The sequence below is a fragment of the Cucumis sativus genome, chromosome 2 (genome assembly GCF_000004075.3).
Source record: "Cucumis sativus cultivar 9930 chromosome 2, Cucumber_9930_V3, whole genome shotgun sequence".
In the NCBI taxonomy this organism is placed as follows: Eukaryota; Viridiplantae; Streptophyta; class Magnoliopsida; order Cucurbitales; family Cucurbitaceae; genus Cucumis; species Cucumis sativus.
The window spans coordinates 21,293,204-21,311,066 of NC_026656.2; the positions used below are offsets into that span (position 1 = coordinate 21,293,204).

At 31.6% G+C, this 17,863-nt stretch overlaps 2 protein-coding genes and 1 non-coding gene across 3 annotated transcripts; 2 read left to right on the forward strand and 1 right to left on the reverse strand.

The window, feature by feature from the left end:
- Nucleotides 1-1,203: 1,203 nt before the first annotated feature.
- On the reverse strand, nucleotides 1,204-4,311 carry LOC101213579. Its single transcript, XM_004138664.3, has 5 exons — nucleotides 3,850-4,311; nucleotides 2,780-2,842; nucleotides 2,593-2,655; nucleotides 2,147-2,215; nucleotides 1,204-1,951 (listed from the first exon to the last, which is right to left on the reverse strand). The coding sequence occupies exons 1-5, from the start codon at nucleotides 4,177-4,179 to the stop codon at nucleotides 1,703-1,705; spliced, it is 774 nt and encodes a 257-aa protein (XP_004138712.1). The 5' UTR covers nucleotides 4,180-4,311; the 3' UTR covers nucleotides 1,204-1,702.
- Nucleotides 4,312-7,496: 3,185 nt separating this feature from the next.
- Nucleotides 7,497-7,578, forward strand: TRNAS-UGA. The gene has a single exon. It is a non-coding gene; the product is annotated as a tRNA-Ser (tRNA).
- A 5,641-nt stretch (nucleotides 7,579-13,219) lies between these two features.
- LOC101205958 (probable receptor-like protein kinase At1g80640) lies at nucleotides 13,220-17,441 on the forward strand. The gene is made up of 10 exons (XM_004138800.3): nucleotides 13,220-13,925; nucleotides 14,034-14,201; nucleotides 14,310-14,566; nucleotides 14,651-14,783; nucleotides 14,902-14,965; nucleotides 15,132-15,228; nucleotides 15,433-15,535; nucleotides 16,484-16,602; nucleotides 16,698-16,787; nucleotides 16,882-17,441. Exons 1-10 carry the CDS (start codon nucleotides 13,772-13,774, stop codon nucleotides 17,032-17,034), a joined length of 1,338 nt encoding a protein of 445 aa, XP_004138848.2. The 5' UTR covers nucleotides 13,220-13,771; the 3' UTR covers nucleotides 17,035-17,441.
- Nucleotides 17,442-17,863: the final 422 nt, after the last annotated feature.

The window sequence follows — 17,863 nt, forward strand, 5'->3', positions numbered from 1 at the left end:
CATTCACGATGGAATACTTTGGTCTTGCATTTCACAATATAATTATATTTCCTTAGAAAAAAGTGGACAGTACGAAAAAGGAAACTTAAGAGCAGGGTTCAAAGTTCATTGACGATCTTAAGAACCTGGAGTACACTTAACCCAAATAAGGTTACTTTTTTTCTCGGGCTGGGTTTATATATATATATAAACGAACAAATTTAGTACAGGTTGGAAGAAGAGTAAAAGAAAACTAAGAAAATATGGCTGGAAAGGATAGCATTTCCATGGGCATCGCCAGATGAGGAGGAAGCTAAGAGCCTAAGAGAAGCATTGAATCAAGAAGCCTAAAGTCGGACCTGAAAATGGTAACCTTTTGTAAGGCTATTCTTCTTCCATCCTAGATTTACATTTTTATCATCGTTTTTAGTACTGCTTATTTTTGGTTATAAAAAGAAAAGAAAGAAAGTTTGTTTTACAAAATTAAAATATTCACAACGTCAATTAATTTGGTATTTAAAATGTGTCTAGTTATTACCTTCATTAATGTTTCATCATGTCATTGCCAGTTACGATTTATGATTTCAATTTCTTTTATTATTCTTCTTTTTTTTTTTAGAGAAATTTAAAAGTAATATGAGTTGCAAACCACTGTTTTTTGTTTTTGAAAAAAAGTGAGAAAGAAAGAGAGAAGAGAGATGAAAAAGATAAAAAGATAAAGGTAATATGAAGTACTTTGACAAAAAGTCAAAAAGTATTTAAAAGTATTTTTTTTTTCCCTTTTGTTGAAAAAAAAATGAAACACTTTAACTTAAAATTATAAAACCAAACAAAACAACAAAATAATTAACTGTGTGATAATTTGGGTTCAATACATTGCAATCTTACAATTCAAGGAACTCTTCAACCTTCAAACACGTTTTTAATTTAAAAACTTGTATACAAAGAAAAAAATAAAAAAGAGGGGATATATTATAATAAAAAACAGGCTTTTAAAAAATATTCTGCTCCAATATTTCTTGCAACTAAAACAACAAAATGATGCTTTTCACAGCAATTCCCCATTTCAATTTCTTTTAATCAAAGATCAAAGAAAAATGAGTTCTTTTTTCCTCTCTTATTCCTCACAATCCAAGCAAGGAACAGTTTCTATGACGTCATATGATATAAACAGCTATCAGTTTTCTGAATTCTGAGCCAATGAAATTGATTCGACACCTCGCATTTAGAAAAAGAAAGAACAAAAATCAAATCAAATATGTTAAAGAAACCATTACAAAGGTTTGCTCTGTCGAAATGTTAACAGCAACAGCAGCTCGAGGAGATTGATAGTTAAACAATGTCAGTTAGATGGCTTTCCTGAAAATATAGAATAAGAATTGGGTTGAATAGAGAGAGCAAACGTTTCAGCATAGAACAAGTTTTGATTAGCTTTTCTTTTTACCTACAAAGAATCAAACATGTTTGATCCTACAATATTGAAATGAATTTCAATAAGGTATTCTACTCCAAAGAATTTCAAAACAGCAACAGAAGGAACTCCCCGGTTTTGAAATTCTAATGACTCGGTCAAAATCTCCTTTATGACCTCAAGAATCATCTTGGGGAAAAACGACCTCCAGTAAATTATTCTTCATTTGACATTGGGACAAGTCGTTTATCGTGAAGTAACGTTCTTGATGAAGAGTCGAAACACGTCTTCAGCTCAAGATCAATGAGAAACTCAGAGACAGTCCTCAGCTGGGATCATATTAAGATCAGGTAGAAAGAAACCACCACCACTTTCCATTGAATTTATTTCCTGCCTGTTGTTTGATTCTGATTGTGAACTGTTTCCAGGTGCAGTTTGCATCGGTAAAGTTGCAGGAACACTTTCAGTTGTAGGATCCGCCCTTTGGCACTGTTGATTGGAAGCTACTGGCTTCGACATGTCCCGAAGATGATCTGATGATGTATTGAAATTCATATTGAGCTGAAAAACGTGAGAAGTTCATATCAGAAGAGCCAACAGCAAAGATCACAAGGCAGGCTCACATATTATTATATATAATACACATCGACCTTTAATGTTCATACATTATCAAAAGATCAACATCAATGTCTCACATTTCTTAATATTTTAAGATACTATTTTCATCTGGGTTCGGAGGGAAAATTTTTGAATCACCTTCATTTTCTTCAACTTCTCATTGTTAGTAGTCTGTTCCTTGAACGTCGCATGTAAGCTTTCCAACTCCTGTTCAAAACCAATCAGACTTTCATTAAACAAAAACAAAAGGATGGCTTTGATTGACAACTTGTGAAGTTTTTTTATTTTCAAATAAACGTTAATGACAACTTTCTCCAAAAGCACTTTTCAAAATTAATGAGCTGTAGCAGTAAGGAATAAGGATAGATCATAGATCTAAGAAGTTTAAACTCAAAACACAAACTCACTCCCTCCAAAGAAAAAGTTAGCAAAAGCAGAATACCGTGATTAAATCAGTAAAAAACATACACTTTAGAAGGTTGCAAAGATAATTTTAAAACACACAAACTAGTATTCATTCAGTAACAACTACACTAATTCTCTCCAATTCAGGAATCTTCTTTGCTTTAGAACAGCAAACACACCTTTTTGAGATGTACCCTTTCCTTCAAAAGTAAAGACTCCTCCACTCTCAGATCAGCCAATGCCTGAAAAAGTTATGGGTAATTCAGAATAATAAAGTAAGATAAGAAAAAAGACTAATAATTAATCACCAACAACCAAATGACATTACAAGAATTGGAACACTGAACACAAGATGGGAATTTTTACCTTCCTTCTTTTTAACCTCTTGGCCATGGCAGTGCTAGAACTAAATTCATTAATACCACAACCCTGCACAAAAGGTCAACCCATCAGATTTGAGTTTCTTTATACAGAAACTACAAAGAAAAAAAGAAACACAAAAGTCCACAAATACATTCAGAAAAAATTTTAAAAGAAGGGGGCCCTGTTTTAATATATATATATTTTGTTTTAAACTTTGATAAACCAGTAATTAAAGGCCACATCATCAAACCCACATGGAGGCTCATCAATCTAACTATATAGTCTAAACCCCAATTTCTTCTTCAGAATCTTACTTCCAATTACTCGCGTGACCCTTCACGTGCCTCTCTTCTTTCAATTTAATGGCTCTTTAAAATGAAAAACAATTGCCAACAAGGAAGGGAAAAAGATGAAAAAGAAGATCATTGACCTTCAGATCTGAGAACCCAAAGGATCAAATAATAATGGCTAAACAAACATTTCGAGATTGTTCTATTCCAAGCCGTCTGATTATTGGGAGCGTTGTACGTGGGACATACGCGCATAAACTAACTACTCTGCTCTCGAGAACAGAGGATAAACAAACATACTTTGTTCGAAGACTTTGCGAAAACCAAACGCATCCTATCTCTAACGCCGTTCTCAGATAACGAGAATATCGATCTGATGATTCTGATCCCCACCACTCCTCCGTGCTTACCGGCTCCCTTCCGTTCAGAGACTTTCAGTTCTGGACTTCATTACTCTTCACTTAACGCCGCTATTAAGAACGAAAAACAGAGGAAAAGGGCGCCATCATCCAAAACGAAATTGTGGGGTTCTTGTTTCAAATACGTCTTTGACAAAATACGAGCAATTCATCTTGTGGGGTGACAGAGTCAGCCACGAGGAGAGAAATACTCGTTTGTCGGCGGATAAATTCGGCAAATACAGGGGAAAGGAAACTGCCATGATGAAGATCGAGGGCTCTGTATTTAACCCAAAACAAGAGAGAGAGGGAGAAACAAAAAAAAAAAAAAACTGAAATGAAGATTGAGAGAAATAGAAAAGAAAAAGTAGAATCGAGAAAGAACCTTGGATCTGGAGGAGAGGGAGAATTCGGACGGATGACTGGACTCTTCGAATCCATCGGCGGTAGCAGAGGGAGATGTATCGCCACTCCAAGAGAGAGGTGTGGTGGGGCTGCATCTGGTGGAGGTAGAGTCCTTATTCTTGTGAGAAACGGCATCGAATCGGAAAGGGGAAAGAATCCTGGAACGGCGTTGCCTGAGACCCCATCTGGAGGGAATAACGGGAGATTTAATGGAGGAGGAGGCTTGAGACTGCTTGAGACGAACGAGTAACTCAACGACGACGGTGTCATCGGCCATGGCGGCACAAAACCACTCGTCCTTCAACACCATATTGAGCGGGGAGTTGGGTGTGAAAAGAAAAATCCAGAAAGAGAGAGAGAGAGAGAGTTGAAGTTAAAAAAGGGAGAAGGGAAAGAGAAGAGAGAGTGAATGAAAATGGTGGAAATATAGGAAATGGGGAGAAGGAGAAGAAGAGATTCCAGTTATTCGTTTTTGTTTTGTGGGCTATTAGGGTGGGTGGGGGCGTGGCTTCGGGCCCGCATCTCTTTCCAGTATTCACCATTTCTTTTTCTATTTTTCTATTTTTCTATTTTTCTATTTTTCTATTTTTCTTTTTAATTAATGATATCATATTACCGAGAAGGGAACCACCGATTCTTTCTTCTTTTTTTCTCTTTCTGAAAATAAACTTCGTCCGACGGGACCCACCTACCTCCTCCCACGCCCAAATGTAGCTTCCTTTTCTTACCCTAACTCTCCTGGGCTTCTCATGGGCCGCCCTCAATCTTTTCCATCTAGCCCATTAATATTTTCCCAAACTTTCTACCTCATTTTTAACCTTCTTCTTTTTAAAATTATTATTATTATTATTATTATTATTATTATTAAAGTTTTAGTTGCAAACATAGCACCATTTTTTAAAAATAGAAAATATTAGGAGAATTTTTTAAAATAACAAATTCATATGCTATAAAAATAGAAGACTACCGTGAATAAAATTCTAAATTTGGCTATATTTCATAAATATTTTAATTTATTTTCCTATTTATAAAAATGCTTCAAAAAATAACTTAATTTAGATGCAAAATGAAGTTTTTTAAGTCCTTTATCGTCTCTATTTTCCCTTCATTTTGTTCCTTTTTTTCTTATTTTAATTCTCACGCTCTCGCTCTTTGCTCTAAAGTAGGAAGAGCTCAACAGGTGTGTATAGTACATTTCTTTTGGTAATTTATATTAAAGATGACATAAAAAAATGGTTAAACATTTAAGTTTAAAAAGTTGGACATATTTTAGGTAAATTGTACAATTATCTGATTGAAAATATCTAAAATAAAAATCAAATTTCTTTTTCATTCTGTACATCTGCCTTCTTCCTTAATCTCCCTATTTTGCCACCGGTTGCCATTGTTTTGTCTCCATGCTTCCTTCAAGACAACAAGCTAAGAGTTTTTGGGTCTAAAATGAGAGGGAGAAATAAGGGAGAAGGTGACAGCAACAGAACGGTAAAGGAAAGAAGAGGAGAAAGGATTTAATTGCATTGCATGTAGTTTTAAGATAAGAAATCTCAATTCAGCATTATAAATGCTACAACAAAAAGGAAAACTGCTAAATAAATCGTTCTTTAAAATTGAAAGGTTAAACCGTCCAGTTTAAAAATTTAATGACTTTCATACTCTACTAAATAAAAAAATCCAAAGTAACTATAAATGGTTCTTTTTCCCAAAAACATAAATTGCACGAAATGAGTTTCTGATTGCTTTTGCATTTGAACATTAACTTTTCCAATTTTAAGAATTATGGCTTAGCATATTTACTTGATGTAGGCAATGTGTAAATTGGGGGAAAAAATCAAATGAATTTGTTTTGTTGAGTTTGAAATGAAGCGTTTTCAAAGTTATTTTGAGCGATTATAAAACAATTCAACTTTTTTTCTAAAACGACTATAAGTTAAACCATATGATTACGTGTCTTTTTTAATAAAATAAAGGGATATATGAATTTTAAAAAAACACACACACAGAAGCAAATATACAAAAGCTTTGTCTCTTTTGCTGGAACGGTATCTTGTTCCTATTCATTCTGCTACCAGACATGGTTTTTTTTTTTAAATAAATGAAAGAAAATTGTATTTTCATGTGGTTAGGACAAAAGTATACAAATTTTACACAGACGTATATTCAAATATAAATAAGAATTAATACAAATGATAAAATGTCAGTCAAAGTTTTAAAAAATGATTTACATAGTTACTTTGGAATATTGAAAACTAACACTGTGCTGCGTGTGCCAAAGTAGGATAATTTTAAAGTAGAAGGGGGTTAGGGTGAGTGAAAAATAATAATGATTTAAAGGGTGGTTTTATTTGTAAATTAGGGTTTCCCTCTTCAAGTTCACTTACTTCTTTTGTTGCTCATTTTTTTAGCCATCTTTATTAAGATAATAATAAAATAATCTTCTAATTAATTTTCTTTTTAAAAACTAATGCGATCTCAAAATTCATTTAAAATTCAAAATTAACAATCCTTCTTAACGACGATGAGTTGAGACAATAATTATGTTCACTTTTGAGACTCAACTCAAACACATTTCATCTCTCCTTTGGCTTTTAGTAAAAATACTTATTTAACTAAGTGACTTATAAGATTGACCTATTAGACCGACTCATAGGATTGACCATCATCAACTTATAATTCCTGAATATGAAATCAATCCATAGGAACAATCATAAAGCTTGATAGACTAAGTTTTGTACTTTTAAACATGTTTGGATCACTAATAAAATAAATCATACGATTCTCGACAATTAATAACAACAAAATTAACTATCTATAAATTAATTAATGAATAGTTTTTACAAAATTTATTTTTATACAACCAAAAAAACTTACAAAACTTTTGAGGTACAGTTAAACACATTCTAAACTTTATATTATCCTCAGTTCTCTAAACACCACACCAGCATCATATTCTTTTATATTTTGTGCGATATTTGTTTGATTCATTCCAAAATTTACAAATCCATAGTTAGTATCAGATGCTCATATCAAAACTACCTATACTTAACAAATTGTATCAAAATTTACCACAACCTTTCAATTTTATCAATTTGAATACACGTTATAATTTTTATTTTACATTAATTCTTCCATTAAAACCATCTCTGTTGTTTAGGCAATAAAAAAAATGTTATTCCACATTTGAATGATAATGTTAATTATTGAGTAAACTTATGTTCCCCCTAATTTAGTAATTTTGCCTTTTAAGTTTAGTAATAAAAGCATACACTTATTAAAACTCTCAAGTACCTTTTCTTTTATTTCTGCACCTTATACTTTTGTTAGGGTATTTAATGGTTAGTATCTTTATTATTATGTGATAGCTAACTTTTAAAAAAATTTAAATTCACTTGTTGACACATAAAAGTAAAATATTAAAAATCTAAATTTGTAATTTAACCAAACGAAACCAAACATTTATTAGTATTTTTTTATACTTAAAATATTTAATAGTTAATTGTGAAATAATTATTAAAAAAAAATAATTGCATAAATTGAATTGCATAGCGCTTATGAAATATTATTTGACAGATTTAATTAAACTTTATGTTTTTCATTGTATTGATTAAACCGAAAATTATGAACCAAATGGTCGATATGTCCGAGTGGTTAAGGAGACAGACTTGAAATCTGTTGGGCTTCGCCCGCGCAGGTTCGAACCCTGCTGTCGACGCTTTTTGTTTCAAATTTTATATTTATTTTATCTCCTCTCCACTACTCCCTACCATCACCCTAAGTTTTTCTTCAAAATACGTATTCAATTAATAATAAAATAGAGTGGATCATTTATTTTAATGTTGTATTATTTTTCTTTGATTTTGTATTTTCTAGATTTCAAGCTTTACGTGTCTATAGTTATTTTTCATTGAACACTTACTTTTAGTCATTAGTTTTTTAAAAATATATTTGTAAAGAATATCAATTGGTATGTCATGTTTGTAAGGAAAAACGATTTGTAAACTCAATTTAAAAGTTTAAAAATCGCTTTCCTTTTTCTCTTTCTTTTGAATTCAGGACTTTGGTCTTCTTAGTTTAAATCAATCACATTGTCTCTTTAATTACTTGGTATGTTCGGTTGAGCATAATTAAGATGGTGAACTTTGGGGCGTTGTGGACAATTTCCCTGCATAAGGTAAATGGGCCTGTTGGGAGTGGGCTTTGGGTACATGTTGGGCTGAATTGGAGAGGGATGTGAAACGACATGTCGCATGGAGAAATGATTGAAAACGGAGGGATGTGTCGGTTGGAGGAAGATGAGGAGGAAATTAGAAGGCGTGGGTCAGAAATGAAAAGCAAAGGCACTCGTTTTTCAAAAAACATGTTCACTTTTTTCCAAACCATTTCTGCAAATTGAAATTTGACTTCTATTTGTTCTTTTTTCTTTACAAAAAGTTAAATGAAAAGCGTATGACGCACGCATTCCACTTTTTGGTCCTAATAATATTTGGGTCACAATTACAAACACACACCATCTTTCATGGCCCCCCCCCAAATATGGTACATTCATCTTCTTCTTCTTTTTCCAATTACCATCCTTTCCACCACCGTCATACATTTTCTCAATTTCCTTACAATTCACAAACTTAAAACCATATTAAAGTAAAAAATACTTCGGTACTGATAACAACGTGTCATGTGGTAAATTTGAAATATATATTTACATATTTTAAATGTAGTGTACAAGTCAGATTAGAGTATGAGATTGGATTGAACTAAACCACACCTAATGTGAGAATAAAATATGGAATTTCAAATTGAAATTGAAATGTATACTAACAAGCTCTAGACCAAAAAATATGCATGGCAATTAAATTAAAGTTGAAGTTATAAATATGAGCATGTGTAACATCATCTTTAGCAGCTCCCTCTCCAAAACTTATACTGTATAAATAAATTGGTTTTACTTTTATCTGCACTTGAATGTTTTTCTTTTTTTTTTTTATCGACAAATTTCAAGCTAATTAACATATCTATTTTGGTACTGTTAAATTATTCTTGTCTTATATTTAATTGTATTTTTCTTATAGCATTAGGTTATTAAATTATGAATACAAGCCACAAACTAAAAAGAAAATAATTGTGAAAATCAGTATTTAAAGGTTTAAAAAATGCAATGAACTGAGCGCCATAAATATAATAGTTGAATACAAAATTAAAAAAGGACAAAAGATCATGCTAGTATGTTATACGAGTGTGTTGCTTGTCCCCCAATCCAAATATATATATATACACACACATACACACACACATATTTTAAAATTATTTTACTTAACTTAAACTAGTTTAATCAATCCAATGAATTCTCCCTCTCTCCATCTTCTATTATTAGATTAAAAAATTATTTTAGTATTTATAGTATTGATAGCAAAGATATATTTAAAAGTAATATTGAAATATAAGTGTTAGGCGTAGAGGAATAATAGGGAGACTAAAGTTTAAAGTAGCGTATAGTTGTTGGGTATGGCCCCTACTGCCACCCCATCCATCACCCTCCAATTACTACGTTGTTTCTTCTTCTTCTTTTTTTCTTTTTTGTGTAAAATAGACATTTTCCTTTTAAGGTGACTTTTTCTTATGAATTTCCAAACAAAAATATGGATCTTTTACAACTGAACAAAAAAAAGAAGTAGATAACAAAACATATCTTTTGAATTTTTAATCAAATTATGTAGGTTTTAAAATCTCAAGAAAACAAATTTAATCGATTGAATTCAATCGGACAGTATATATATAAAATAAAACTTTATATATAGTTGATTCAGCAGTTGGATTAGATTTTTTTTTTTACTTCCTAATATTTTCTATTCCAACAAATAGTTAAGAATTTTGTTGGGTAGAGAAGGATATAGAAAAGTAAATTAAAATATAAAGACGTGAATGTATGAATTTTAGGAATGGAAAAGACTTGAAATAAAATCAAAGGTTGAATAGAACAAGAAAAAAATGACGTATCTTATCCAAAACAAAAATTGATTAACACAAATTTCAAAATCTTCTAAATTTGTGGGGTGGGGCTCATACTTGTACATCAATCCCAGCTTATTTTCTCATCCCTCCATTTCACATCATCTAAACTCAAAATTTCTTATCTCACTTGTAATTTTGTTGAAACTCATTCATTTGCTTACTTGGTTCTTCCATTGGGCTTTCATTTGTGCATTGGTGATCCTCTGTCTCTGTCTATGTATGTATATATTTTGTGTTTGTTTTTGTTCTTTTATAGTTTTAATATCACAATAATTACATACTTATACTTTCCAAGAGTTCAATAAAATTTAAAGTTTTTAAGATTGCATCACTATTTCATAAATGTTATTTTTTGAATGGTTTTTATTTGAACTCCCCTCCAATGTTAGGTTTAAATAATTGTATCAAACAAAAACAATTGTTTGAATGCATTTGAAAATTATAATGTCTCAAGCCCTTCTTGGGTACAAAAGAAAGAGAGACAAAAATAAGTAACTAAGTAAGAGTATTCTATTTTTCATTCGTTGTCATTGCAAACCCTTGGAAAATCATTCCTGTTTTAGTATAGTTTCACCTTTTAACCCACTATGCACAAAGGTTTCACATATCAATATAGTTTTAAGTACTACAACACTCTAATGCATAAGTTAGTACAAAAGAGTGTATAGATCGATTAAGTATGCAAAGGTAAAGTTGGATGCCCTTCTTTAAAAAATTACTTTTATCTCCCCTTTAGTGTGGGCTATTATTTATAGGGGCTTTTCTCTATTGTTTGTAGGGTTACATGTGACACTAGTGATGTTAGGGTGGTTTGTAGCCTTTGATACTATAATGTGACATATCAAGCACGACTCAAATAATTTTCAATTAGTATATATTTACTAGGTTGAACTTTGACTTTTCATTTTATGAATACACGAATCTTCATATCACTTTCTAATGTTTATTAGATTTTGATTCACCATAAACATCGTGACCTTGTGTAAGACAATTCTTGGAGTATGTGACACCTGATGACTTCCAATAATATAGTTATAGGATGAAAAGAGGATATATTTTTTTTTAAGTATCATTTATATGCCCTTGACAAGGGTATTCAATACCCTTATAAAATATGAATTTTCTGTTTGCCACCCTTTAATTCATTTCACTTTTATTTTGAAAATAGTTCACTAAAATTAGTTGATATTGATTTCACAAAATCAATTAACAATTGGAATAAATCATATATATGTATTTTAAAAACATATACTTATTTTTTTTCACCAACAAATTCTTAACAAAATTAATGCAATTACTTATCTATTAATTTTTTTTGACTAATTAGTAACTAAATCTTATATGTATTCAATAAAAAAAAATGGGTTACAAATATTTACAAATAAATTTTAACAACAATTTTATAATTTGAAATAATTTTCATAAAATATATCTAATTTTTTTATTAAACCCAAAGTTAAATAGAGACATTGGAATTCATTTGTACTCTATAGACAAATATTTATCTACAAAACGAAATTTAGGCCTACTAAAGTCAGCTCCATTTTTTGTCCTTTCTGGCTGACTTTTCTCTCTTTTCTTTCCTTTTTTTTCTTCTTCTTTATATATCATATAAATAAATAAATAAATAATAATGATAATAATGATAATAAATAATAGAAATAGTAAATAATAATAATAGATAAGATGGGGTTATTGGTTTCCAAGAGATGAAAGTCTTGGAGGGTTAAAACATTTGCAATTAAAAAACTCCAAAGTTATGCACTTAAATTTGTCTCATTTAGTTACCCATATTCTCTTTGTCAAATAACCAAGAGCTTATTTTTATTATTTTTATATTCTCCCTATTTTTTTAAATTTAATTAAAGTGTAGTTTAAACAAATAACATGCCATTTAATTTAAAAAATCTCCATCAATAATATTCTCATTTTCACATTATATTATATTATACTATGAAGTTGGTTACCTACAGAATTTATATATTTGGTACCATGTTTTTCATATACAAGATATAGACTATACTGAGGAGAGAAGTAAAGTTATAACTTAGTATATACTTTAATAATTAATCTAGATGTTTAAAGTATAATTAATATCGTAAGTTAGAATGTTCACTCGAGCATTATGAGCTAATTATAAAAATCAAATATTATAAGTTAAATAAAAATGTGTTACATTTGAATACATTGGAAAAGGACTAGATGTTTACTTTTATAATTAAGATGGACCATATATGTTTGATTTGTGGGTCATTCTTACGAGAAGCTAACACTCTAACTTATTACTCTAATCTATCTAAAAAAGGTTTTGGTATACATTCAATTTTCGTCGCAATTCCCTCATAAAAGAAACATTTATTATTTGGTAAAGAGTCCTATATTAAGTGATATTTTCATGTGTTTTCTTAACTCTATGAATAGGAATGGAAATAAGTCATTGTAGAAACATTGTTGTCTCTCACCTATTAATGCTTGTGTTGTTCTCTTTAATTTCATTTTCTTTTATGCAATTAATAATTCACAAATCAACTATTGAATTTACTTTAACAATCAATGCCCTATTAAAATTTAATATCTAACAACTTGGATAATATGCATACAAATAAAATAGAATAATGATAACATAAATATGTTAGATTGATCAATTTTTTTCTAATAAAATCTTCCTCAATAAACTACCTCTCAAAATAACATACCTTATCGTATTCTTTTCAAAAAACAAAAATTGATACAAAGATCAGGATTTGAGTGACAAACGTTGTAGTTATTAATACATTCAAATATCAGTTGAGTTAAACTCTAGTTTGTTGACCAGTAAGATAGTTTAAGTTAATAGTAAATAAACTTGTATATTTCTAAATCTAATGAACAAGCATGTGCTATCCAATGTGATGGAATTCATATATACCAATAACAATCGATTTGAAAAAAGCTAAATAATTTAAATACCACCTAACTTTAAATTTGTTTAAAATGTTTTCTTTAAAAAAAATGGTAACATTTTCTTGTCATTAGAATCCACTAATATAGAATAATGCAATTTTTTTTTTTTTTTTTTTGTAATTTTGAATAAATAATCATTGTGATGCATCACCTTTATTTTAAAGGACTAAGATTGAAATTTTTAAAATTTCAAAACCTAAAATCAACAAAGTGTAAAGTATAAAAACCAAGATAAATATATATGAGAAAATTACCTCTAAGAAATGATGATAAATGCAATAGGACAAAACTATAGAATGGTTAGAATTTCTAAATTACACAAATTTAAAGGCGAAATCTGTAGACTTATATGAGCTCAATGTTTACTTTTAGAAATATATATTTTTGTGAGTTTCTTTTGGCAGTTTGAAATTTCTGTTCAAACGAAAAGTTCATATTCCCCAAAAAAGCTATCACCATTTTTGAACCTATAGCTTTCTCCTTCTCATAAACTTTCCCAATTTTTTTTTTCCTTTTAAACAGGCGACGACCAGTGAAGACGACGGCTCCTGAGGTTGTACAGTGCGCCAACATTGCGTGAAAACACATCTCTCTCTTTACAAATCAATTTTCAATTCCCCCTTTTTGAGATTTGGTTATCTACCCACTGCCATTGCCACTCTCTTTCTCTCCCACTTCTTCTTCTTCTTCTTCTTCTTCATTGTTTTTGTTCTAATGGCATCTCTTTCAGTCAGAGTATAATGGAATTTTAAATCCCCTTTTGCCCCATTAACTCCCCACATGATTCGTATGCTGTGTGTGTTTTTGTGCATACAAACTTCTTTCCTTTGCCATTTTCAATCCAAAATCACACACTCTCTTTCGTCCTTTTGAATCCACAACACGACACCCATCTCTCTCTCTCTCTTTCTCCATATCTTCATGAAATCCGTGAAAACAATTAAACTAGGGATAATATGAACCTTCTTCTTCTTCTTCTTCTTCTTCTTTTTCCATCTCTTCGATTTCAAATTCCCTCTATTTTGGTGGGTGCTTCTTCTTTTGAACTACTTCAACAATCTCCTTCTCCCATTTCTCCATTTTTCGATTCAATGACTGCTTCTTCTCCCGGTGGGTATTTTACAGATCTCTCTCTTTCAGCTCTGCATAGTTTTCTTTTCTTAATTTTTTATTCTCCACTCACCATCCACTGAAACTTCCTCTGTTTTGTGTTTCCAGGGATTCCGATAGGAATGGAGACTCTTTCAAACGATACCCACAAGAAAATGCTTATTGCACTTATCGTTTGTGCTTCATTCGGTGCTGTGTTAGTGGTTTCACTGTTTTTGTGGATTTATTACAGAAGAAACTCCCCCAACTTCCATAAACGAAACGGTCAGAGCTCAGGTAAAACTCATATTGAATTGTTTTGAGTCATCTGCCATTTTTCATCCGGTTTGAATCGATTCATTTGGAGGTTTTGTTTTTGTTTCTTGTTTGAATTTGGATTTGAAGATGCCGAGAAGGGAGTTGTTGGGTTAGCTCCGATATTGCGTAAATTCAGCTCAAACAAAATGATGGGTAGCAATAAAGTATCTGTTCCACTCATTGATTACGAGGTGCTGGAAAAAGCCACCAACATTTTCGAGGAAAGCAACATTTTAGGGGAGGGTGGATTTGGAAGGGTTTACAAGGCTCGTTTAGAAGAAAACTTATGTGTTGCTGTAAAGAAACTTGAATGTACCGATAAGGACTCAGAGAAAGAATTTGAGGTTCTGTTTCTTTGTACCACCATTTTCTTCTTATTCTTCTTCTTCCTTCAGAAAACTGAACTTCCATAACTTGAAATTTTGCAGAATGAAGTTGATCTATTGAGCAAAATTCATCACTCGAACATTATTCGCCTTCTGGGTTACACCATTCATGGGGAATCAAGGCTTCTTGTTTACGAGTTAATGGAAAATGGATCACTAGAGACATTGTTACATGGTAAAACACCAAATCAAAGCTTCTTAACTTTTTGTGGTTCATTAATTAATTGGCTCTATGATTATCCCTTACTTGCTCAGAGTTGTCTGAAATCGAAATGTTTAATGTTTAATGTTAGGTCCCTCACATGGAGAGGCATTAACATGGCACATGCGCATGAAGATTGCTCTTGATGCAGCTAGGTGAGCTTGTTTTTATGTTTTTACAAATGTCTATGTCTAACACAAGATAAGAAAAATTATTGAACAAGACCGTCATTATGGAGATGGAATTGTCTTTAATAACAATACCTTCCTTCTTTTGAGCTTCTTCCTTGTGTTTTTCTGACACTTGAAAACTGTTGACCAGAGCATTAGAATATTTGCATGAGCACTGCAAGCCATCAGTAATACATAGAGATCTGAAATCCTCCAATATTCTTTTGGATGCAAACTTCAATGCCAAGGTAAAATAATACATCAATTCAAAGTTTGAAAAAAGTCCAATCCAATGCCCTTTTTTAAAAAAAAAATATATATATATATATAAAATATCAGATAGCAGACAATTATTAATTTACAACAAACAGGTTAGGCTCTCAATTATTAAGAGAAGAATACAATGGAAGAGAGATACCTAAACGTCTATGTTTTTTGTGTTGTGGATTCAGCTTTCTGATTTTGGCTTGTCTGTCATTGTTGGAGCACAAAACAAGAATGATATAAAGCTTTCTGGAACGATGGGTTATGTTGCTCCTGAATATCTTTTAGATGGTATGTCAAACTCAACATTTGATTCTGTGAAAAATAACCTAATCAACACGATGTTGTAGTATCACTTTGATTAGTAGCATAATTTAATATTAAATAAACATAATTGGGGGATTAATTATTAAATTAACTTTTATGATGATTTTTTCACTTTAGTCTTTGTGACGATATAGTTGATAGAACATAAAGTTGGACTGTTTTCAGAAAAGTTAAGCTTAATTTGGGTGTTTGCCTCTTTTAACTGTTAAAAGGGTCTCATCATGTTACAATTTGCTGGAACTTTTATCTCTAAAACTCAAAACTTGGTGCTGTTTGATATCAAGTGTTAGGTGGAGGCCACAGCTAGCTCAAAAAGATATAAGTAGGTTTTTTTTCTTTTTTCTTTTTTCAGAAAAAAATTAGTAAAGGATATGATTATAAAAGTGGGCCATCCCGTTGTCTTGGAATCTAGTCTCACTTGTAAGAGGGTGAGGAGCATGCAACCAAAAGCAATAGACAAAAGAAAAGAGAGTGGTAGAGCATTCTAAATAAAAACTTGTTTCATAGAGATTTACTCTCCTGTCCTTCCCTACCTTGCCGATATATTTGGAATGGGGAATCTATTAAACATCATTCACAATTTTGAACCGAGACTTTAAAGGAGTGTTATATATAGACTCTCTAATCTCTTTAGCGTATTTGTATCCGTAAAACTGCTTCCTTAGCCTTTGCATGTAGTCATAGATAAACATACTATTAGTGAACTACGTAGATCTATGCGCCAATTCTTATTTCGGTCCCTATTACCAGATAATTCATTGTTAACATAATGTAATTGAAGATTTCAACTTGTAGAAATGAGATTTTGTTTTCAACTTGTTTGTAATTTTTCATGTTGATATGTTAGCTGCTTCAACTCCATATAGTCTCCTTCCAGCTTCAATTTAGTAAAAAAAGATTACTTGTGGACAGGTAAATTGACTGATAAAAGTGATGTCTATGCTTTTGGAGTTGTGCTTTTGGAGCTTCTTTTAGGAAGAAGGCCTGTCGAAAAACTGGCACCATCTCAATGTCAATCTATTGTCACATGGGTAGAGCTTCTACTTAACCAAACCTCTCAATGATATTCCACATACATTTTTCTCAATCTTACAACCTATAGTTGGTATTTTTTTCCTTCTTGCAGGCTATGCCTCAACTCACTGATAGATCAAAGTTACCCGATATTGTTGATCCGGTGATCAGAAACACAATGGACCCGAAACATTTATTTCAGGTGCATAAATACTTCCCATTTCTATTAGACCTTTTCCTTCCACCTCTTCAATTGGAAGGTCTTTTGTGTAATTTCATACTATCAAATGGTGCAGGTTGCTGCTGTCGCTGTACTGTGTGTGCAACCGGAACCGAGCTATCGTCCCCTAATAACAGATGTTTTGCACTCTCTTATTCCTCTTGTTCCTGTTGAGCTTGGAGGGACTCACAGATCATCAACATCACAAGCTCCTGTGGCTCCAGCTTAGCTATTGTTTGGTGGGAGAAAGTGAGAAAGAGAAATGTTCGATGAAACAAAGCGAGAAAGAGAAATATTTGATGATACTGCAGCACTGGTTCAAGGGTTCTTCAATGCTCAAATATACGATTCTTTCAATCATATTTGGTCTTATTTCGGCAAATATGGTTGCAGTGAATGATATGAAAACCAATTGCTATTGGTGCTTGGTTCAAAGCCTTGTGAGGACTGGTGGAATGTTACACTACGTATATTTCTTTTATCCTCAAAAACAATAAAAATGTATAACTTTGGGTCAAAAGAATGCATTTTTTTTTTTCAAAAAGGATTTTGTGTATATGAACTGAGGGACACTCTTGGAAGTAATATAATTTCCTAACCATTTGAAATGCCAACTTGACTGTTTCTGACAGCAAATTTTACTCTTATGTTTGAGTAATGTTGAAAGCTGTTCTTCATCAGAATTTGTACTCATGTAATTATGATTTCATTAAAAAAAGAAAACCCAAAAAAGTCAGCAAGGCATTTTTGCATCTATAGCATATTAGTAGTTTTTTCCTAGCTCGTCTTACTCTATCCCCTTTGGCTTGATGCCATCGACCAACACGATGTTGCCTCTTCTGTCACTTATATAATCATCACTTTCTTTTTTGTTCATCTTAGGTTTCTTGAGTGTTAGTTCGGAATTCCTAACACAGAAACGGCCAATCCAACCACATACAATTCAAAACGCATGAAATTTAAAAGTACTGAAACTCAATCAGAACTTTTGTAACAGATGAGCTACTTGAAAACTAGAGAGTTAAGTGTATTGAAGGATGAAAAAAAAAGGGTCTAAA